The 24,340-nt window shown below is 38.0% G+C and overlaps 1 protein-coding gene across 1 annotated transcript in view; it reads right to left on the minus strand.

Moving 5' to 3' along the window:
* Window positions 1–891: 891 nt before the first annotated feature.
* The window catches only part of GNAI3 (G protein subunit alpha i3), a 44,707-nt gene continuing 21,258 nt past the window's right edge, over window positions 892–24,340 (minus strand). The window contains exons 2-9 of the mRNA XM_061410919.1: window positions 17,818–17,860; window positions 17,555–17,696; window positions 13,182–13,339; window positions 10,703–10,831; window positions 7,420–7,549; window positions 6,694–6,847; window positions 2,167–2,381; window positions 892–2,076 (exon numbers count right to left, since the gene is read on the minus strand). Of these exons, the coding sequence (XP_061266903.1) occupies window positions 2,191–2,381; window positions 6,694–6,847; window positions 7,420–7,549; window positions 10,703–10,831; window positions 13,182–13,339; window positions 17,555–17,696; window positions 17,818–17,860 (947 nt within the window). The 3' untranslated portion in view covers window positions 892–2,076; window positions 2,167–2,190. The remainder of the gene's footprint in view (window positions 2,077–2,166; window positions 2,382–6,693; window positions 6,848–7,419; window positions 7,550–10,702; window positions 10,832–13,181; window positions 13,340–17,554; window positions 17,697–17,817; window positions 17,861–24,340) is intronic.

The raw sequence follows: 24,340 nt of genomic DNA on the forward strand, positions 1-24,340 counted from the left end.
ATTCAAATGAAAATACAAAATGCATTTCAAGTTAAATTAACTTTTTTGGATTATCTCTTGTTTTGGGTTATCAACAACACGATCCCATTAGCCCAGACTATAGAAAAACTACAGTTAAAGTAACATTCTACCAGTTCTCATTTCCAAATGATTCTACATCACAGAATACAATAAGGAAAAGATATATTCAAAATGAACAAGAACTACCCCTTATTTACACTGTGGGCATAAGTCAATCACCAATTGAAGCTGATAATTTTCTTTCTTTTAGATTCAGTTTTGCCAATCCTAAAAAAAAAGCTGTTAGATAATAAGAGTTATACCACCTGCAGAGTTAAAATTTTCCCAAGAAAGCAAAAAGAAAAAAACCTACCAATAAAGGCACTGAAGTGCTGTGGCTTGCCTTCTGAACCAGCTTTGATGACCACCAACCTTATTTTTTTAAAACTACTGAAAGGTCACATCAAAAGATGAAACAGAATCCAATCCAAAAAGACTGGACCCCAAAAGGCACTGCTCAAATTACTGATTTGGAATGCTCAAACTGCATTCTCTTCCTTTGCCTTCCCCTAATGGACCATTCAATATTTAATGACATTTGCAGTACATTGCACAAAAGGACCTGCAGGCTGAGGTGAAAAGAGCTCTTCACAAAACCAAAATGTAAATCTGGAAAATGGGTTTTGACTGTGCATCACTTATACAGATATGACATAACAACCTCAATCAGGCCAAGACTCAACAATACTATTACATCAAAAGACTTAAGACCTTCAGAGAACCCTTCTACCTAAACCCATTCTCAGACAAAGGCCTAAGCACACTCAGCAGGGGCAAAAAACAGAAGAAAATATTTCCAGAAAGGACTAATTACAAACAGGAACAAACCTGGACTCTTTACTCACCATTTTAATACTGCTGTCAACTGTAACAGATTAAAATCTGTACACACGACAAAGTAGAAAAAAGTCCCAAAATCAATAGTTTCAGCAAAACAAGGTACTAACTAAGGATTACTACAATCAACATTGCTACAGTAAAAACAATGGCAAACAGGGATTTGGCACCACATTTACAAAGTAAAAGCATGCACTTTTAATACACTTCAGATGTTTCTCAACAGAAAAGGCCAATGGAAGATGGAAAACATGGGGCATCTTTTACAGAACTCCCTATGACTAAGACAAACAAGCAGGAATCAAAGTGATCAATTTAGCAGATATGTAGCAGCAAAGTCATTGGTTCTGTTTGGAATTTAGCAATATACTTTTCTAACTGACAGCTGCCCTGGGTGTGTCTGTATCCAAGAAGCTGACTTTATCATACTACATCGGCATTTATTTAGTAATTTGGTGATTAGCATAAACTAGGTTAACCTTCAACCACAAGCTTAAAAAAAAAAAAGAGAATCTTACTATAGACTTCTTCAATGTAATTGCCATTTAGAAACCATAATGGTACTCTGAGCAGGATAGTAACATAAATTTTATCCAAAAAACCTATAATCAGAGCCCAAATAACTGAAAAGAATTAAGTTATTATGGAAATATTATATTCTGACCATACCTAGAGTTATAAACAAAGAATTCCTACTAGGAGGAATATTTTCAAGATGATCTGGTCACATTATGTGCATAGTTAAGATTGTTTGTGTTTTAATAAAGGTTCTTTCACAAAAAAATAAAATTCAGTGAAGTTATTCTTCCCTTGATGAAAAAAAAAAAGAAAACTTGAAAAAAATGAACTACTGGTGGTTTGTCAAGAGGGAAGAAGAAAAACAGTAAGCTACATATTGAAGTTCTGGAATGCAGCACCTCAACTTCACATCTGCCCTAAACGTTTGAGACTATGAAATCCAAGTCATGTCTCGATGATCAAACCATACTTTACAGTTGCTCCAATTCCAATGTCTGACTTTAGCATCTTGTGTCAATTAAGAGTTCCCTAATACAGAGGATTGTGCTAAAAGAGTGCTAGGATTCTGCATGCTGCTGCCATTCCCTGGTCCCGTTCATGCTTGCGCTGCCCAATGAGGCAGCAAAGGAAGTCTGGTCTCAACACTCCACACTGTAATAACTAGAAAAGAAAAACAGCTGTAATTAGAAAAAGTTTACAAAGTCAAGAGACATCACTACAGCACTATAACTAAACTGTTCAAAGTTTTACCTTTTATTAACATCCACACTCTATTCAATAAAGCCCACATTCCTTTAAGTTGTTTTTAATGATGACATCTGTTACAGCATCAAAAACAAACTGCACGTTCTTGGTGTCTGTGGCACAGGTGAAGTGGGTATAGATCTCCTTGGTATCTTTTCTTCTGTTCAGGTCTTCAAACTGGCACTGAATGTACGCAGCTGCTTCTTCATATGTGTTGGAACCTGAAGCAGACACCCAATATTCTCAGTTCAAATTATAACAGCTGCCTGAACTCAATTAAGTCAGGCCATCACCATTTACTTATGGAGAGAGGGACTATAACCCAACTGAAATAAACAGATTTCTATTTTTCTATAATGATTAGGTTTTTCTATAATCACATGTTTCTTGAGTGCACAATCTCATTGTCAATAAACTTATCAGAAAGATCCAGGAAAACAAAACTTTTTTCCTTTTTCCCTTTCATTTGCATTTTTTAGCTAAAAAATTTATAAAGTATAAAAAGAAACTAGGGAAATAGGAGGATGCATTTCTAGAAGAACACAATTGCTTAAAAAGTTAAGAGAACTTGTGTTCCTTGGATCAATGTTGAAATAAACAATTCAAAAGGGTAACTCCTGCTTCTTTTCAAAATCATCCACTTTTAACAGAGCGTAGCCTCAGAGCCTTACAGGAATAGTTTAAATAACCAAAGGTAATACAGTAGATGCAAATGGGAAGGGGTTTGAATTGCACACTTTTAAGTGGTGCATTTTATGGTACGTGAAGATCTCAGTAAATCTGTTATTTCTTCAAAGAGGGGGTTATCCAAAGTAACCCTATTTCAATAACATTTAAAATTAACACTCTTAATCACCTGCTTCAGAAACAATCTTGTCTACTTGTGAGTTTTTAGAATAGCCTTAGAAATTGGCTGCAGAGCCAGGGAAACTCAGCAAAGACAACACACAGTTGCCTGAGAATTAGGGGCTATTTTCAGTGACATGAAGCATGACCAAAAAAATATCAACGACCAAGTATATAAAGAAGACTAAATAACAAAGGAAAGCTTAAGAAAAAAATGACTATTATTTAAATAATATTTTAAAAGAGGAAGGAAGATAGCTTGGTAGGTGCTTGAATAAGATTTACTGAGATGTACAGAACCTCTGTAAATTAAAGCAGCTGCTGTTGTTCAGTCACTAAGTCATGTCTGACTCTTTGCAACCCCATGGACTACAGCATGCCAGGCTCCTCTTTCCTCCACTATCTCCTAGAGTTTGCTCAAATTAATGTCCACTGAGTCACTGATGCCATCCAACCATCTCATCCCTCTGCTGCCCCCTTCTCTGCCCCATGAGGAATATGAAAAGGCAAAAATTTAGACAGATGACCAAAACATGATGTGAAAATTCTTAAGAAGAATGACAGCAATGGAAAACAGGCTTGGAAATTCACCCCACCCCCTACCGAAAAATAGGTAAGATATTGACAACTCTTTGCTATGTGTGAAGATTCCCAGCTGAAACATTAACATCAATCCTTTACTTAAGATTTTTCTCCCATTCTAAAATCTGGCTACCTTCTATGAACTTAACCAACTCTAATCTTCCTCCTCACTCTTAACAGAGGCTGCAGTTCTAAATTCCCTAAGAAAAGAGAGGGCACAGGGCTTTAAAACTGTATCTCAACTTTTTAAGTTGAAATGAAACTCACATAACGCAGTAAGTTTACAATACAGTGGTGTTCAGTGCAGCCACATGTTACACAATCACTACCTCTCTCTAGTTTCAAACTTTCCTACAACCTCAGAAAAATATCCCATTAAGTAACCATTCCTCATTTCCCCATGTCAATTTCCTGCCAACCAACTTGCTTTCTGTCTCTACGGATCTGCCTATTTGGGATATACCATATAGAAGGAGTCATACAAATGTGACCTTTTCTGTTTGGCTTCTTTCATTTAGTATAAAATTTATATTATTCATCAAAATTGTAGCATTATCAATACTTTGTTCCTTTTTATAGCTAAATAGAAGCCTGGCAGGCTGCAGTCCATGGGGTCAAAAAGAGACAGATGCGATTGAGCACACACACACATACCTAAATAATATTCCATAGTACAGATATACTAATTTATTTATCCATTCATCCTATCTAGACTCTCGATTGCTTCTTTTCCCACCTGCTTAAAAATTTTGCTCATTACATCCACTTTTAACAACTTCTCTTTTGCTTTAGGATCTCACCTCTAAGCCTATAAACATTTAAAGATCTCTCCTTCCCCTGTAATCTAAGCTGCTCAAGAGGAAGCTACACTTGTCTTTATTTCTTCACTTCCCACTCAGTAACTCACTGGTCCTGGCTCTGCTCTCATCATTCCACTGATAATGCTCTCCATTAACAGTCAATGATCTTCTAACTGCTAGCTCCATAAGACATTTTTTCAAAATGCATTTACTTATCTGCATATGACATTGTTGACCACTCCGCACTATTTAAACTCTCCTCTTAGTTTATGACACTTTAGCTTTCCAGATTCTTCTCTTTATCCAATATAAACCTTTATTATATTATATTATAAAGGTTTATCCAATATAAACCTTTCTTTCTCTCCTGCCAACAGAGGCTGGTATTTGCTCCCATTCTATTCTTTTCTCTCCTCATTCTATATCATCACCCTAGGTCATCTCATCCATTTTCATGTTGTATTTACACATGATCCCAAATCAGTATCTGTTACTAACCTTTAACCTCTCCCCAAGCTCCAAGGTCATATATATAACTATCTATTAAATATCTCTATTAGGATGTTTCAGAAACTTCAAAATCAACATTCCAAAATATGAACTCATATTTAACGTTCCTAAATGTATTTATATTTAGGAACATACCAAGTACCAATCAAGAGTACCTCTGACTCTTTCCATTGTCTTACCCTAGCTACACCCTTTCACCTTATTATATAAAGCATTTACAGCATCTGCTCAGCTAATAAGAGGTCTCCTTTCCTAGAAATACTTAATTCTGATCTGAAGGTCATAATGGTACAGCCCTAGCATTCACGTTTGTTGACCCTAACCTAAACTGACTGAGCTAAGGGTTTTTGCCTTACTTAACCTTGGCCAGTCAATATGAACCTTGGGCCAACAAATCCCAATCTAGCCTAGTTTTTTAAATGGAGGAGATATAGTAACCATGACAGGGCCAACTTTTATCATATACACTGAACAGGAGAGAGTTGGTAAGGAGAGACAGAAGAATAGAGAAGACACAGGAGAGAAAAAAGATGGGGAAAGAAGGGCTTCCAGGACTTCTGACAATATTTCCTAATTCCAGCTGCATTCTTGAGACCCGTTTGCATTCTTGTCCCTGAATTCTGTATCTCTGAACCTTCACCAAAAGTTCCTATGTGCATACTGGAAGTCCTTACTAATTCAACTCCCCTACTATCTATCTTTATTGGCATCTGTTATGTAATTTTAAAAAATCAGTTTCTACTACATCATGTACCCCAAAGAATATCCTTCAATAGTTCCCCTCTGTCTCAGCATGGCATACAATACCCTCTACGAGCATCCCTGCCCATTTCTCTAACCACTCCTCCCCACAGTCTAAGCTCCAGCAATATCAAATTCCTCCTAGGTTTCAGAACAAATCATGTCTTTTTCTTTTTTTGCACATGAAGTTAGTTTATTAATGACGACATTTTGAAGCCAACCATTTTGATCCAGTATTTAAATAACAAGCTGTTTAATATTAAAGCAGACGGTACTGTCACAATGCTGCAAAAATACAGCTTTACCCATAAACCTTTCACACAATTATACATTAAATGCTATTTTTATTTAAGCAAGGCACCCCTATTTGTTCTAAAATATGAGATGTGTTCTCCACTGAAATAGCAAATGAGGAGACTGAGATTTTTTTCCTATCTAGAGCTGGTTTAATTCAAGTGAAGCCACTGATGTCCTTACTAGTCATGGCAGTTATGACAAATCATGTCAATTTTAACTGCAGATTTTTATATATGCTATTTTCTTTTCCTAAAATGTTTTTCCTCCCCCACCTGCCTGATGATTTCTAGTTCATCCTCCTATTCTCTCACTCCAAGTGTCATTTCCTCTAGAAAAAGACTACACTGATCCCACTGAGGTAACCACTTCTTTGGTTCTTCTATTAACGAACATGTCACACTAAAATGAAACTTTTTACATGCGTCTCTCTCTCTCTTTCTATAACTAATGTCAGTTTCTTGAGTGCAAAACTCCATCTTATACTTGTTTTTTGTGAATATATTTATATCAGATTTTTATCTTTCTTTACCTCAAAAAATGAGGACAGAAATATGAACATCATAAATATGATTATATCTGGAATAGCACTTTAGACTTAAGGGGTCTTAAGCACATGCTTAATGTTGATACCACTACAAATGAGCACTCTCCACAAGGAGATACACACAACATTCAAAACGAATGACAGCTGTAGGAAGGTCATGAAAGTTTTGATTCAAGATGTATACCTCCAACAAAATCTTTCATGACCCTTTACCTGTGTATTCTGGATAACAGATAGTTAATGAACTCCTCTTTATTTTTTCCTCAAAAAGATCTTTCTTGTTGAGAAACAGAATGATCGAAGTGTCTGTAAACCATTTGTTGTTACAAATGCTGTCAAAGAGTTTCATGCTTTCATGCATTCGGTTCTGAGAAAGAAACAAAGGATGATATAGGTCAGTAGCAAAAACTAAAAGTAGATTAACTATTAATGAAAAAGAGACCAAAAAGAGTTTATTTCTTTTCTTTTCTTTGACTATGCCACACAGCATGCAGGATCTTAGTTCCTCGACCAGGGATTGAACCCATGCCTCCTGCGGTGGAAGTGTGGCATCCTAACCACTGGATCACAAAAGAAGTCCCACACCACAAAGTTTTAAAACCACTGATGGGCAATCATGGAAACTAGTCAGATACTGATAATACAAAAGCTGAGTCGGTCCTTATTTTTATAATTCTTGAAGCTTGGGAAGTGGGAATAAGGACTAGCTAATAAGAGACCTAATCCTGTCCTTATTCTCAGTGTGCTGTCTTATCTCCTTACGGTTAATAGGGTATAGATAAATAATTTGAAATTTTAATCTCACTGACAAGGAGAAAAATTAAGACTATTAGGTTCTGGTTCAATGAGTAAATGGATGCCCAAAGTCTTCCTAAGAGTTATTTTCCATTTCCTGCTTGCATTACACAGGTCTTTTATTTACCAGAAGCTCCAACATACCATCTCCTCATCTTCAGCCAGAACGAGGTCATAATCACTGAGGGCCACACAGAAGATAATTGCTGTCACTCCCTCAAAACAGTGAATCCACTTTTTTCGTTCTGATCTTTGGCCACCTACATCAAACATCCTGAACAAGGGGAAAGAATGCACAATTTTAGCAAGGTCACACACACACACACATTTCTAAACTGAAATGGTTAGGGAAGTTCCCACTACTGCATTTTCAAAACCCCATTTATAATAAAAAAAGACAAACAAGAAGCAGATAAAAATTATCTGTAGTTAAATGTAAGAGAACAATATGAGAAAATAAAGTTGAAGAACAATCAAGATTCTCATTTTAGAAAAAACAGTTGAGCCTCCTCTCTATTAAAGCTTGTGCCAGACATGCCGAAAGTCAGCAGAGTGAGCGGTGAAATAGATTAAAGGAAGGAGGGAAAAAAGACAGGAAAAATGAAGAGCTGAACAATACTGAACAATCTGAGATAGTAAAAATAATAACTAACATTTGCCAGACACTACCCTAAACATCTTTAAGTACATTAACTCATTTAACCCTTATAACACTCCTGTTAGTACTACTATTATCCCCGTTTTACAGATGAAGAAACTGAGGTGCAGATATGTTCATTTGCCCAAGGGAACACTACTAATAAATGGTGACTGGAGTTCTAATTCCTATACCCAAGCTGGTACTCACAACACCACTCTACCTCTCAAAACGATTTATCTCTTTAGTTAAAAGAGATAAAAAAGAAAAAGAACAATGAAAAAACATAAATCCCCAACTTGCATCCTGCTTCCGTAACTCTACTGATTCAAAATTTTGTTTTCCTTACTTTTTTCATTCTTTAAACTGAGTTATAACTGAGATGTGTTTTTCTTACTTTAAGGAAAATATTTTTGAGATTAATTGCAGACAAAAGTAAATTATATTTCATGGTAGAACTTTAAGAACCCAGTATCTAAACACAAAACTTAACCAGTATTTTCCAACTTGAAGTCTCATTCAACCTAATTAATAATAACAAAGCCTCAAAACCGTTCACACACCTTATGTTCCACTTCTGATTAGTTTTAGTCCACTAATCCCTTCCGGGAGACTTAACTTGATATTCTGAGTAAACTGTTGAACTTGTGTCAGCAGTGTCCTCCTTTGCCACCTACAGTAAAAGGAGGACCTGCACTGCTTTGTTTTTTAACTGGCACTAGGGTCTGAGGAGGTATGTACACAAATGGTTAGCTACTCTTAAGACGTATGCTTGATGACAACGATAAAATGTTTTAAGGTTAAACTTTGCCAAGCTGGTTCAGTGTGTCAGATCTACAGGGACTAGGTGTCTATTTTAAGAGAATATTTCCTATAGAGATTGAGAGAAATTTAAGACATAGTTGAATAATTTTTCAGTGTATGTTTTAAAAGAACAGTCATCTCATCTCTTCATGACCCACTTTCACTTTTGGCTGATCTTACGCAGTTTTCTGAAACTTTAGTCCTGACCCCTGAAATGAGGCAATCACAAGTTGGTGCTAATACAAGGTCATATTATAAGTTTTAGAAAAGTTAACATCACATATTTCACCATGGACCTTTCAAGGGCAGACATACACTGGTACACCAATAATTTCAGTATGCTCTACCATTTCTTTCTATAAAATCCGTAAAACTGGTAGAACACTGTGAAGTTCCCAAAGTGGGCTTTTCACACATATTAACATTTACAGTATCATTCACTAACATCAACATTTTATAAACATTACCTCATAACAGAGAGGCAAGTAAGCAATTACAGAATGCCTTGCATATACCAGATGCTCAATAAATGTTTGAATAAATGGATAGTGGTTTTTGCCTAGAGAGAAGAGGAAAAGGAAGAAGTGATAGTACTTCATAACAAGGTATCTACATGCCAACAATAGTGTGTGCAGAACCTTAATTAGATCAGGCTATTAATCCTGACATAAAGAGACCAATAGAATTTACCTAACTAAAGATCAACTATGACATCGACAAGTTTCCCACACTAAATAAGTAAAGGTCATGACATATAATTATAAATGGATTACTAATCTTATAACATATAGTCATCTCATTTTTTCGGTTTCATGACTTATAATCCATGGAGACTCTGCTATTCTTGTTAATAAATTCATCAGTACTATGATAAGCAGCTCTTCTACTCTAAAAATATTCAGCTGAACTGCTATTTTCCTCTATCAGGTTTCAAATCCATTTTGGTGTATTAAGACTTCAAGACCTCAACTAGTGTCTAGTAATAGGTAAACTCTATATGGATTTTGCATACTGTTTTGCATACAGAATTCTATGAAGCAATTTTTTTCAGAGAAAAGAAAACTAAGAGAATCTGAGCTAGAAGTTACATTTACATGCAATAATGCTGAATGTCACATTCTACATATAAGCATAACAAAGTAGCTAAAAAGTACATCATATATTCAAGAGGGAAAGTTTACTCCTAAGCTCAAAGGTCACAAAAGCAGAAAACAGGAACCAAAAAGACAGGTCTATTATTAACACAGAGACAAGCTGAAGCCTATTTTAGAATTACTAATAATGATGAGAAAATCCTCTGTATTAGAATACTAGAATTTTCTCTCTCTAAAATAGTAATTGTTTATAAATTATCTTACTTTCTGCAAATTAACTCTACCTCTAGATCAATATTCCACTCTGTACATAGTATTAAGAATTAAGCTGTGCATTATACTGTGCACTAATCAGTCAAAGGCCATGACAATATTAGCTTCATTCCATTAAACTTAAAGAGAAGTGAGATCCAGTAAGAAATGGTTGACACTGGTGAGAAAAGCATTTCTATTTTAATATCAAAATGCCAGAACAAAGCCACATAAACTAAACCAAAACACTACTTTCTATCCTTTTAGTATTGTTGCTACCCTTCTAAACAACAAACATTCAATACCTGTTTTGGTGATTCCAATAAAAAAGCAGCTGAAAAGAATAAAATTAAAGATAAAATAAATTTGTAACCACATGATTACTTTTATTGATACGTAAGTTCTAATTTAATTTTGAATTCAAATTGCTCCAAATAGAAAAAATATTTGACGCTATTTGGAGAAAGAAGAAACACTTGGACCCATTCGCTTAAAACAGCCAAATACTAGCAGATGAATATAATTTATAAATTTCTGAATCAAAGAAAGTTGCCTAGATAAATTATACTCTGATTAACAGATACTAACTAAAGGAAAGATATTTGTGTTTGACATATCTAGAAAAAGGCTAGTGACTTACTTGAAGTATAGGTCTTTGAAAGTGAAATGTGTTTCCACAATGCCTGTGGTCTTCACTCTCGTCCGCAAAACGTCTTGCTGAGTTGGAATGTAGTTGGTTTGGGATATTCTATCCAAATCATTTAGGTAACTAAGTAAGTAAAATACACATTTATTTTTACCTAATGAAGCCAACCATGTGCAGAGCAAGTCAACAGACTAAACTAGTTCCTTGCTGAAAGCAGAATCTGTACCTGTCACTAAAGTGGCAGAATAAATCAGATCTTCAGTATCTTAGAAATGATAATGAGGGGAAAAAAAGGGAATCTAGCACAGGACAATTAAAGTAGACTCTTTACACTCTACACAAAAGTGGTATTAATTCTACCAAAATTTAACTGTGAAAGCCAATTAAAAAACATGAAAACACTATTCTTAATAAAGACTCCTGAAATTTAATACTAAATCAACTGTGCACTGCACAGTACAAAAATCCAACCAAACAAAAGCCCTCAGACATTTAAATTAATGGGTCATTTGTCTGTTTAAACATTTGCCAGGACATTAGAAATACTGTTTGAATTATTAAAATTAAAAAGAACTACTAAGCTCAGTAAGAATGAGTATTTATTTCCTCCTGTTTTCACTCATAAAACAGAAAAGTTAAAGATTTCTTTTTAATCTAAGCCAAAAACAAATAAATACCTCCAAAGAAACTTCACTTGTTCAGTGAAATAATTTAAAAACTGCTTCAAAGCTAAATTAAATTCTTCACAATTTCAGGTACCCCCCCCCCCAATTTTTTTTTAAAGAACAGCTGATACCATAGTAAGTGAATCATTAATGACCCTCTAAAACTTAGTAGGAAATGGCAACCAACTCCAGTATTCTTGCCTGGAAAATTCCAGGGATAGAGGAGCCTAACAGGCTATAGTCCATGGGGCTGCAAAGAGTCGGATACGACTCAGCATGCACACACACACAAAGCTAAGTACCATCATTAATGTTAGGGAATCAGTCAAGCTTAGATCAACGATTATGGAAAAAAAAAAAAACACTCTATAAATCATGTGTCTTCAGGTATAGTTAGAGGATTCAGAGTTTACTGAATGCATGTTTTAAAAATTACAATCTAGCTTTGATGACTACAGAGAAAACTATAGAATCCTGACAGGAGGAGAAGGGGACAACAGAGGATGAGATGGCTGGATGGCATCACCGACTCGATGGACATGAGTTTGGGTTAACTCCGGGAGTTGGTGATGGACAGGCAAGCCTGGCGTGCTGCGATTCATGGGGTCGCAAAGAGTCGGACACGACTGAGAGACTGAACTGAACTGACATGTTTCTAAAGTCAAGTTTTCATTTAAAAAATATGTTTCTCAAATATCATTTAATTTCTTCTTATAACAATTTAAAGCTAGAATGATAGGAAAAGTAGAATATAATATTGGAAAAAATACCTTAATGCTTAGAAATGCCTTCATTTGGTACAGAGATGAATACAGGTAACAACAGCACACCAAGACCCCAAAACAACATTAAGAAAAAACCCACACATTCTGAACATAGGTCTTATAAACACACTGTAAAAGAAGCAATATAGGACAACATGTAATAGCTTAACAGAAGTATTAATTACAAATTTTCTAAAACTATGTAACACTCCAGAGAATTTTCTTAACAAACAGATGCTTCAACTTTGTCCAAAGACTCAACATTCTCCTTCTATACAAAGTCTATTATTGTGATCTAGATAAAAGATTTTTAAGTGGTAACTAGTACCAGAGAAAGCCATAGTGCAGCCCAGCCAGAGTTGTGTGCATAAAAGGGATATCACAATTTTAACTTCTTTTGTTAGCTGGCAATCAATGTAAAGCCCTTATGCAGAGAGAACTTACTGAGTTGAAAGAAATTCAGGACTCAGCTGCAATTGATTTCTCTCCTCTCACTTATTTACTATAAATGACCACTGCTGCCGCTGCTGCTTAGTCACTTCAGTCGTGTCCGACTCTGTGTGACCCCATAGACAGCAGCCCACCAGGCTCCCCCGTCCCTGGGATTCTCCAGGCAAGAACACTGGAGTGGGATGCCATTTCTTTCTCCAATGCAGAAAAGTGAAAAGTGAAAGTGAAGTCGCTCAGTCGTGTCCGACCCTCAGTTTCCCCATGGACTGCAGCCTACCAGGCTCCTCCATCCATGGGATTTTCCAGGCAGGAGTACTGGAGTGGGGTGCCATCGCCTTCTCCAATAAATGACCACAGAGCTACTCTAATGATGCCAAGTCTCCCATTTACATTCCAAGAGGAAATATTTTTCTCCAAGCCACACAAAATGACCAATGGCTCTATAACCCTAAACTGAAACAATTTTTATAAATATATCCTACAGAATTCTAAGGGTGTCTGTTCCTAAAATATTCCCTTAAGAATAGGCACTGAACTTTCGATAGGGTCACCAAGACACTTTCTGTTTTAGTTTCACAAGGAAAAATTACTTACTATGAAGCCGAATCATTGAGCTGATATTCCCTGGATCTGCTGAAGCAAGCTTGCACCCCACCATCTCGCCATAACCGTTTAATCACTCCTGCTAATTCTGGAGTCATGACTCCTTCTTCCGCACTGCCAGCTAAAACAAATAATTGCCGGGCATCGTCCTGAGGAAAGCATTTAAGGGAGAGAGACAGATGATTCTCTATTTCTTGAAGACTTAACAAGTGTCTCGTTAACACACACATGCAAATGGTACCACATACAATACACGGTAACTATTTCTAAAAAGAGACATGAAAGAGACCTTTCTTGGCAGTGTAGTTTGAGAGAATTTACAATGAAGCCTGTCTCCTCCCTTCTCACCGCACTATAGTCAGAAGTGCACTCCCACTCCTCACACCACCATTCCCTGAAATGATCTCTCCTGACTGTCCTACAAATCTCCATGCTGGTCACTCATGATTTCTTTGACAGAAAAAACTTGTCTGTGAGACAGGCACATGGAATACATCCCCATTCTGTTAAAGGAAGCCTACAATAAAAAATAGAAATGAAAAGACTAGCAGATAAGAGGTAAAGTCTAAATACATCAAAGGGAGTAAAACATTAATCAAGTTTAAGGCAACATTGTTCTGTTTCCCACCCCCTAAATCTTAGAAGAACAGGAAGAAGAACAGACTGAAGCATATACAGAGTCTGGATGTCTAGTGGGGGAAAAAAATCCCTAAGGGAAAAATTCAGAGTCTCCAGGTTTCCCTGAAGTATAATAATCTTCTAAATAAGAAAGAGGAAGAAAGGTAGAAGAAGAAAAAGAAAGTACCACAAAGAGATTTGATCAAAACTTCCTGAGTCGCAGGCACAGCTTTCTAAGTGGTTATAGTTTTAAAAACTAAGACATGTGAGAGATAAAGAGGACAGAAAGGGCTGTGAGAATTGTGACTGCTTTGTCCTAACAAGCCCTGCTTGTCAGATACTTTAAAAATAAACACAGATCTCATGGGATGATTTCCCTGCCTTGAATCTAATTATTTATCTGTCTCAGGAGATTTTTAATTAACTGTAAGAATGCAACTGCTAAACAAATTCATAAAGTAGTAGTAAAGGGGGAAGGGGAGCAATCAACTATATTACAAGTAGTCAGGTAATATTCTCCTTTTGCGATTCTTTCCAGTATTTTTCCCAGTAGTATTTGAGGCCCACCCCCCTTTAATAAACTTTATCTAATATCTATATTCCCCTCCTCTATTTTCAGAGATAATAATTTTATAAAAAAGGAACGAATGAGAAAAGCTCAAAAATTACACAAACTGGCAATGTACTCAACAGTGGGCATGTCCTTCTACGTATATGGTATAAACCCATGGACTGCAGCCTACCAGGCTCCTCTGTCCATGGGATTTTCCAGGCAAGAATACTGGAGTGGGTTGCCATTTCCTTCTCCCGGGGATCTTCCTGACCCAAGGATCGAACCTGGGTCTCCCGCACTGCAGGCAGATGTCTGAGCCACCAAGGAAGTTACATATGGTATATTGTCTTATTTAACATTTAAAGATTTTATAGGGACGTCCCTGGTGGCTCAGTGGTAAAGCATCTGCCTGCTAATGCAGGAGACACAGGTTTGATTCCTAATCCAGGAAGCCTTCACATACTGCCAGAGCAACTAAGCCCTTATGCCACAACCATTGAGCCTGTGCTCTAGAGCCTGGGAGCCACAACTACTGAAGCCCACACCCCCTAGAGTCCGTGCGCCCCAACAACAGAACCACAGCAATGAGAAGCCCATGCACCACAACTAGAGACTACCCCTCACTCACAGCAACCAGAGAAATGCCTACGCAGCAACAAAGACCCAGCACAGCCAAAAATAAAACTAAATTTTTTTTTAATTAAAAAAAGTTTAAAAAAATAAAGACTTTATAGTCCCTTGGTTCTGAAATTTGACCTATACTCATGCAAGTATTCAAAAACCTTAATAAGTATTAGTTTTTTTAAATATCATGATTCTAATTTCAGAAACTTTAAAACAGAGATACTGCTACATATTTTTGCTGTCTTGACTTCGTTAAGCTTTAGGAGGAAACATCTTTCCCTTAACCCCTTCTAGAGACCTACTCCTGCTTGTCCACAATAAACCCTCTTTTATAGGTCCATAAAGAGGCTCCTCTTTTCAGTGAACATCATACCTCCACCTATAAAGCAAATATGAAAAAGCAACCTATCCCACACCAGTTCTATGCTTTTCCATTCACTCTCCTACCAACTACAAAAAAACTAGCAAAAGATAAGTGAGGAGCTATAAATATAAATCCTTACATACGAAAGGAAAAAAAAGAAAAACTTCAAAAAATTATATAGGGTTGTAGATTATGATGAGTAGATGCTGGAGAACTAGGTGATTCAGCAGGCATGAGAGGAATTAACAATGTCAACTGCTTCTGGCGACACAGGAGTGTTAGGACCTGGAAATTAATGGTACTGATTTGATCAAAAAAGAAATGAAAGGAAGAGGGATAGTATGGTGTGAATGTTTGTATCCGCCTCAAATTTCTATGTTGAAATCCTAATCTCCAAGTAATAGTTTTAGGAGGTAGGCCCTCTGGGAGATGCTTAGGTCATCAGGGTGGCACCCTCACGAATGGGTGAATGCCCTTATAAAAGAGACTCCAGAGATCCCTTCCCCTCCTGCCTAGTGAGAACGCAGCAAGAAGTCTGCAACCTGGAAGAGAGCTCTAACCAGACCATGCTGGCACCCAGTTCTCAGGCTTCCAGCCTTCAGAAGTATGAGGAACAAATTTCAGTTATTTATAAGCTACTGAATCTGTGGCATTTTATTATAGCAGCCTGAACATTCTAAGACAGAATGTCAACTGCGTCTGGTGACAAAGGAATGATGGGACTCAAAGATTAATAACAACTAATTTGACAGAGGAAAGAAAGGAAGGAAGAAGGAATGGCCAGGATAGAAAGGAGGTCAGATAGAGAGTGAGAAATAAAAAAGGAGGAAACTAAGAAAGTAAGTAAATAACTGAGACGGAGAAAAAGCCAACAAAGAGAGGGAAGAGAGTATTACTAACCAGTTACTGGATACAGCAAATATGACAGATAAACAGAGTTGGGTGACAAGAAGGAAGGAGAAAAGAGGAAGAAAGTAAGAAAACGAGAAAGAACTGGTAGATGGTGTGGGGAAGAAGAAGTCAGGCTGGTGAGAGAAAGGATAGAAAGGAATAAGACAAAAATAAAGACTTCATTTATTCTTGTCTCAGCTACCACATTTTTCCTGCTCAGAGGGTTAGAAAAACAGTCTCTAATTTCTGTGATATGGAATTTCTACAAAAACGTCAAAGTCATGCCCCACACATTCCTCTTCACTTTTTCTTTTGCTCTCTTCTCTCCAATCATTTTACAATCCTTATTACAGCTTCCCTTCCTTCATGGCACCTCTAGACTTCCTAGTCTAACATTATCAATTATAACCATCCTTTTACTATGATTCCCTCCAATACGTTTCCCACTTATTTACTGAATATTAATTTGCATTTGAAAAGTTGACAGTTGCTTAGAAGAGTTCCTAAGCTACTTTACAGACATAGAGGCTTTGCCTTTCCAGGCAGTCTCCCAAAGTCACTTCCTTTTATTGACCATAGCACCTAAGTATGACAATGAACACAGCTGATGACTCCCTTAGTTCTAGGAAAGCATTCTATACATTCCCAGCCTTCTCTTGAAATTTAGCTAATGATGATATAAAAAATCCTGCACCTTCATTTTGGCCCTCTCCCCACTGTATCAAATATCTTAATTTACAAACTACACTTTCAGGGCCCAATAAGTATTATAATCAATCAACACAAATTTTGAATATCTGGCATTTCAAAAATTATACTAGGACATGGTAAAACTCAATTCTATAGCCTATAGTACAGTGTAGTATAAGGATACAGTATTCTTGAATACCAGAAAATCGCCTCTAAAATTGAGACTTAGTGTTCATGTCCTTATCAAGTTTATCCCAGAGACTGATATTTGTTTTTAATCTCTACACCTCAGAAAGCAGAGCTACTTATCATGACAACCTCTTTTAGATCATTTTAATTTATTATCATTTACTACTACAAACGTCAACAGTGCTGTAAAAGCAGCAAGTAAATAAAAGTTACCACAAAAACCTACAGTATATCCACAGAATCCGATTTCCTAGATTTATATTTGTGGCAGTAATCAAATATCTCTTAAAGTAGATAGTTAACACATCTCAAATGAGCATACAGTACTTTGCTATATCTTGTCACTTAAATTTATTTCCCTAAAACATGAAGCAGATTTTGCTTAACTGCATCTACTGAAAAAGGGCAAGTAAAGAGGAAATGAGAAGCACTTACTGCTCTGGCAGCTTCCCCAAAGTCAATCTTTAGCCGTCCCATGGCTCTTATGATTGCAATGATAGACTGTATAGTATTGCTGTAGACAACTACTTTATATTGTTTACATTCTTCCTCTGAATAGCCATCTTCATGAATGATTCTTTAAAAAAAAGAAAACCACAAATCATTACCATGGAACTAAAATGAAAGACACTATGGACTTTTACGCATTTTGAGGAAATGTATCGAACAGTTTTACAAAAGACCATGTTCCAACTTACTTCATCTGTTTCACAATAGTGCTTTTGCCAGATTCTCCAGCACCTGAAAGAAAAGAAAACCAGACTTTGAATTCATCTGTAATCCAGGTCAAAAGTATGAAGTCAACATGAGTGATAATTCTAGATTAACAGAAACCACAGGTCCCAGGGAAAACTTTGATGAGGTTTTTCTATCAGGAAAAACTACAAAGCTTCTCCATTAGAGATTTCACACACACCACACACACACACACACACACACACATATTTTTTTACTTTCTTCAGCAACCAAATATAATTCATTGAAAGTGTCCCAGTGCCATCTTGATATAACTTGTGTAAAGCAGGCACTCTAAAGGAGATATGGCAACATACACACCTCTACAAACTCATCATCTACATGAAACATTGTGCATGAAACAACTGCATGTGCAGTACATTTGCATGTACTGAATACAGGCAAAAAGGAAATGATTATTTTTTGGCTTATTCACTTTCACTAATTCCTGTCTATATCCATGAACCTGAGAAGAAACTTCCATCTTAACAAATCCAATGGTCAATTCTAGGCCATGACTAAAGAGTTCAAAACAGAAGCAGAGGGGGCGTTGTCTCTACCACCTTTCCACCGTATATTCCCTCAAAATCACACTTCCCTCCTCAGCCACGGGGCCCCTGAACGCCCTGACATTGCACCTGCACTTCCCTAGTGAACTCTCTCTTACTTCCCAAGATGCCTATCCGATACCACCTCTTCTCTCTCAAACTTTACAAACCCCTTCCCACTCTGACTCTCAGCTAATGATTCTGCCTCCTTCTTATGGGCAAACGTAAAGCACTCCGAAAAAATTATCTCATTTTCCCATAACCAAACCCTTCAATCTATCTCAGTTCAGTTCAGTCGCTCAGTTATGTCCAACTCTTTACGACACCATGAACTGCAGCACACCAGGCTTCCCTGTCCATCAACTCCCAGAGCTTGCTCGAACTCAAGTCCATTGAGTTGGTGATGCCATCCAACCATTTCATCCTCTGTGGTCCCCTTCTCTTCCTGCCTTCAATCTTTGCCAGCATCAGGGTTTTTTCAAATGAATCAGTTCTTCCCATCAGGTGGCCAAAGTATTGGAGTTTCAGCTTTGGCATCAATCCTTCCAAAGAATATTCAGGACTGATTTCCTTTAGGATGGACTGGTTGGATCTCCTTTCAGTTCAAGGTACTCTCAAGAGTCTTCTTCAACACCACAGTTCAAAAGCACCAATTCTTCAGTGCTCAGCTTTCTTTGTAGTCCAATTCTCACATCCATACATGACTACTGGAAAAACCATAGCTTTGACTAGACAGACCTTTGTTGGCAAAGTAATGTTTCTGCTTTTTAATATGCTATCTATGTTGGTCATAGCTTTCTTCCAAGGAGAAAGTGCCTTTTAATTTCATGGCTGCACTTACCATCTGCACTGATTTTGGAGCCCACCAAAATAAAGTCTGCCACTGTTTCCATTGTTTCCCCATCTATTTGCCATGACGTGATGGGACCAGATGCCATGATCTTAGTTTTCTGAATGTTGAGTTTTAAACCACCTTTTTACTCTCCTCTTTCACTTTCATCGAGAGGCTCTTTAGTTCTTCTTCACTTTCTGCCATAAGGGTGGTGTCATCTGCCTATCTGAGGTTATTGATATTTCTCCTGGCAATCCTGACTCCAACTTGTGCTTCATCCAGCCCAGCATTTCTCACGATGTACTCTGCATGTAAGTTAAATAAGCAGGGTGACAATATACACCCTTGATGTATTACTTTCCCAATGTGGAACCAGGCTGCTGTTCCATGTCCACTTCTAACTGTTGCTTCTTGACCCGCATACAGATTTCTCAGGAGGGAGGTCAGATCGTCTGGTATTCCCATCTCTTGAAGAATTTTCCACAGTTTGTTTTGATCCACACAAAGGCTTTGGCGTAGTCAATAAAGCAAAAGTAGATGTTTTTCTGGAATGCTCTTGCTTTTTCGATGATGCAGTTTGATGTATGGCAATTTGAACTCTGGTTCCTCTGCCTTTTCTAAATCCAGCTTGAACATCAGGAAGTTCACGGTTCACATACTGTTGAAGCCTCCTAGCTTGGAGAATTTTGAGCAGTACTTTGCTAGTGTGTGAGATGAGTAAGGTTGTGCAGTAGTTTGAGCATTCTTTGGCATTGCCTTTCTATGGGATTGGAATGAAAACTGACCTTTTCCAGTCCTGTGGCCACTGCTGAGTTTTCCAAATTTGTTGGCATATTGAGTGCAGCACTTTCACAGCATCATCTTTTAGGATTTGAAATAGCTCAACTGGAATTCCATCACCTCCACTAGCTTTGTTCATAGTGATGCTTCCTAAGGCCCACTTGACTTCACATTTCAGGATGTATGTGAAGGATGTATGGCTCTAGGTGAGTGATCACACCACCGTGGTTATCTGGGTCATGAAGATCTTTTCGTATAGTTCTTCTGGGTTGGGAAGATCCCCTGGAGAAGGCAATGGCACCCCATTCCAGTACTCTTGCCTGGAGAATCCCATGGACAGAGGAGCCTGGTGGGCTACAGTCCACGGGGTCGCAAAGAGTCGGACACGACTGAGCCACTTCACTTTCACTTTTCTGTGTATTCTTGCCACCTCGTCTATCTGCACCTCCATTAATCTTCTCTACCTTCACCAGTGGATGAACTATCTTAAGACTAACCCCTCCAAACTTTGCACTTATCCACCTTATTTTACCCACTCAAGGTCTTGGCTGCTACGATTAGTCCATGTCACTCAAACATCATTGAGTTTTCTCTTCCCACTGGTTTGCTCTCATCAGTATACAAACTTGCTATTTGACCTTCTATCTTATAATCAATACAAACACACCCCATGCATGCATGTGTACTAAGTCACTTCAGCTGCGTCTAACTCTTTGCGATCCCATGGACTATAGTCCACTAGGCTCCTCTGTCCATGGGATTCTCCAGGCAAGAATACTGGAGTGAGTTGCCATGCCCTCTTCCAGGGGATCTTTCTCACCCAGGGATCAAACCCATGTCTTCTGCATTGGCAGGCAGGTTCTTTACCACTAGCGCCACCTGGGAAGTCCCTCAAACACACCCCACTTTCTACCTTTTCTTGACTCCACAAATCTTTCTCTAGCTACCGCTTCATTTTCTCTCTTCCTCTTATACCCAAACCCCTCTATGTTGTATGTGTGTGTGTATATATATATATACACACACGTTGTCCAATTCTGTACCCCCAATTCTCCTTAACCTATTCCAATCAGATGTTTATGCACTTCTCAACTGAAACCACTTCTCAATGTCTTCAGTAACTTCCATCTTAACAAATCCAATGGTCAATTCTCAGTCCTCATCTTACTCAAACCCTCAAAAGCAGAATTTGTCCAAGTTGATGACTCTTCCTGAAATATTTTCTTCACTAGGCAGCTACTAGAACCCACACCCTACTGGTCTGACTCCTACCCCACTCCTTCTCAGTGTCTTCTGTCCCGTGTCTGAATTCTAAAGGTTGTATTGCTTCAGGGCTCCTTCCCTGGATGCTTTCTCTACCTACACTGACTCTCTAGGCCATTGCATCTAACCTCATAGTTTTAAACACCATTCATAAATTGGTAACAGTTAACATCCACTGGGGAGAAGGCAATGGCACCCCACTCCAGTACTCTTGCCTGGAAAATCCCATGGACAGAGGAGCCTGGTAGGCTGCAGTCCATGGGGTCGCTAGGAGTCGGACACAACTGAGCAACTTCACTTTCACTTTTCACTTTCATGGTTGGAGAGGGAAATGGCAACCCACTCCAGTGTTCTTGCCTGGAGAGTCCCAGGGACGGGGGAGCCTGTGGGCTGCCATGGGGTCGCACAGGGTCGGACACGACTGACGTGACTTAGCAGCAGCAGCAACAGCAACATCCACTGAATACATGCTAGACACTGTTCAAACACTCTGCTTGTGTTAACTTGTTTAACCCTCACAATAACCCAGTGACGCACATGTTATTACTATCTCCGTTTTATAGAGATGGTAAATTAACTTGTCCACCATTACACAGTGAATGCCAAAGTTGAAAACTGCATTTACACAGGATGGTTCCAAAGTTCTTGTACACTGCCTCTTTGCTAATGATTCTCAATCTCTAATCTAAATCCTGGCTTCTAACCTGGACTCCAGGGTCATAAATGTAAATCTCTTACCTGATAATCTCATATTTCTAGTAGACATCTCACAATGTCCAAAATGAGTTACTGCTTCCCCACCCTTATCCTCAAACCAACCTTGCTCTACCACGTCTTCTCAGTAAATGACATCAGCATTTACCCACCTGCTCAGGCCAAAACTGGTGACATGCAGCTAATATACAGAGGGACTGTGGGTGCCAGGACAGATATGTGTACTGAATTAGTAGAGCTTAACTTTTAAAAATAAATATAAATATACAGCTCTAACAGTTACTTCTTGCACCACAATGGATGGTCATGAGTATACTGGAAATCACAGACCTAGTCACTGCAAAAGACTCCAAATGGTCGAATGCTTCAGATCTCACCTTTCCTATGGTCACTTTTCCACTCACTAGCTGGAATGAATTTTGTCAAATGTAAATCAGACCTTGTCACAACTCTGTCCCCAAACTCTCCTATATTGTCCAATTACACTCAAAATAAAATTCACAGGCAATAAGGCCCAATATGCTTCAGCCCCTGCCTACTCCCTCACCCTCAATTCCTATTATTCTACACTTTGTTCTCTGCACTTGTCAGACCAGCTTTCTTGCTTTTCCTCCAACATACCAAACTGGTTCTCAATGAGCTAGATCCTGACTCATGATTTTCACATTTACCATTCCTTCTGCCTGGAATAAATTTTTGCAATATCTTCTGCATCCAGGTTTCTGCTTCCCTCAAAACAGCCTTCCCTGACTCATCTATCAAAACAGCCTTCCCTGACTCATCTATAAAAACAGCCCCTACTTGATCACATTCTCTCCCTTTACTCTGTTATATTTTACAAACTACCAATCACTTCTTCACATTATTTATTTGTTCATTTCCTGTCTTCTCCACAAAATATAAGCTCCATGAATGTTTACTCATCCTTGTATTCCGAGGGTCTAGAACTGCGCTTGATATAAATTGGTTACATAGGTAAGCAACATTGAACAGATGAATAACTTTTGTTTTAAAAGCATAATCCTTTATAATCCGTTGTTAATATTTCTCAACTTTATCAACCAAAACTGGTTGAAATAACATTCAAATCATTTTAAAATTCCAGATATCTACATTTTTACAGAATCAAAAAGAACATTTATATATGGTTTTATCTCTGTTCTTACCACTTAATTGACAATCAGGGGTGGTACTAAAATAGTAACAATCAAGTAGCACACAAAGAACTTTCTTACGGTAGTGAAGAAACTCAAGTTGAACGGTTCTATGAAGACCTCACCTACAAGATCTTCTAGAACTATCACCCAAAAAAGATGTCCTTTTCATTATAGGGGGCTGGAACGCAAAAATCGGAAGTCAAGACATACCTGGAGTAACAGGCAAATTTGCCCTTGGATTACAAAATTAAGCAGGGCAAAGGCTAACAGAGTTTTGCCAAGAGAATACACTCATCATAGCAAACACCCTCTTCCAACAACACAAAAGAAGACTCTACACGTGGACATCACCAGATGGCCAATACTGAAATCAAGTTGTTTATATTCTTTGCAGCCAAAAATGGAGAGGCAAAACAAGACTGGGAGCTGACTGTGGCTCAGATCATGGGCTCCTTATTGCAAAATTCAGACATAAATTGAAGAAAGTAGAGAAAACCACTACACCATTCAGGTATGACCTAAATCAAATCCCTTTTGATTATACAGTAGAATTGACAAATAGATTTAAGGGACTAGATCTGATAGAGTGCCTGAAGAACTATGGACAGAGGTTCTGACACTGTGCAGGAGGCAGTAATCAAGACCATCCCCAAGAAAAAGAAATGCAAAACGGCAAAATGGTTGTCTGAGGAGTCCTCACAAGTAGCTGTGAAAAGAGGAGAAGCAAAAGGCGAAGGAGACAAGGAAAGATATACCCATCTAAATGCAGAGTTCCAAAGAACAGCAAGGAGAGATGAGAAAGCCTCCCTCGGTGATCAATGCAAAGAAATAGAGGAAAACAATAGAATGGGAAAGACTAGAGATCTCTTCAAGAAAATCAGAGATACCAAGATAACATTTCATGCAAAGATGGGCACAATAAAGGACAGAAATGGTATGTACCTAACAGAAGCAGAAGATATTAAGAGGAGGTGGCAAGAATACACAGAAGAACTATACAAAAAGATCTTCATGACCCAGATAACCATGGTGGTGTGATCACTCACCTAGAGCCAGACATCCTGGAATGTGAAGTCAAGTGGGCCTTAGGAAGCATCACTATGAACAAAGCTAGTGGAGGTGATGGAATTCCAGTTGAGCTATTTCAAATCCTAAAAGATGATGCTGTGAAAGTGCTGCACTCAATATGCCA

The sequence above is a fragment of the Bos javanicus genome, chromosome 3, assembly GCF_032452875.1.
Source record: "Bos javanicus breed banteng chromosome 3, ARS-OSU_banteng_1.0, whole genome shotgun sequence".
NCBI lineage: Eukaryota > Metazoa > Chordata > Mammalia > Artiodactyla > Bovidae > Bos > Bos javanicus.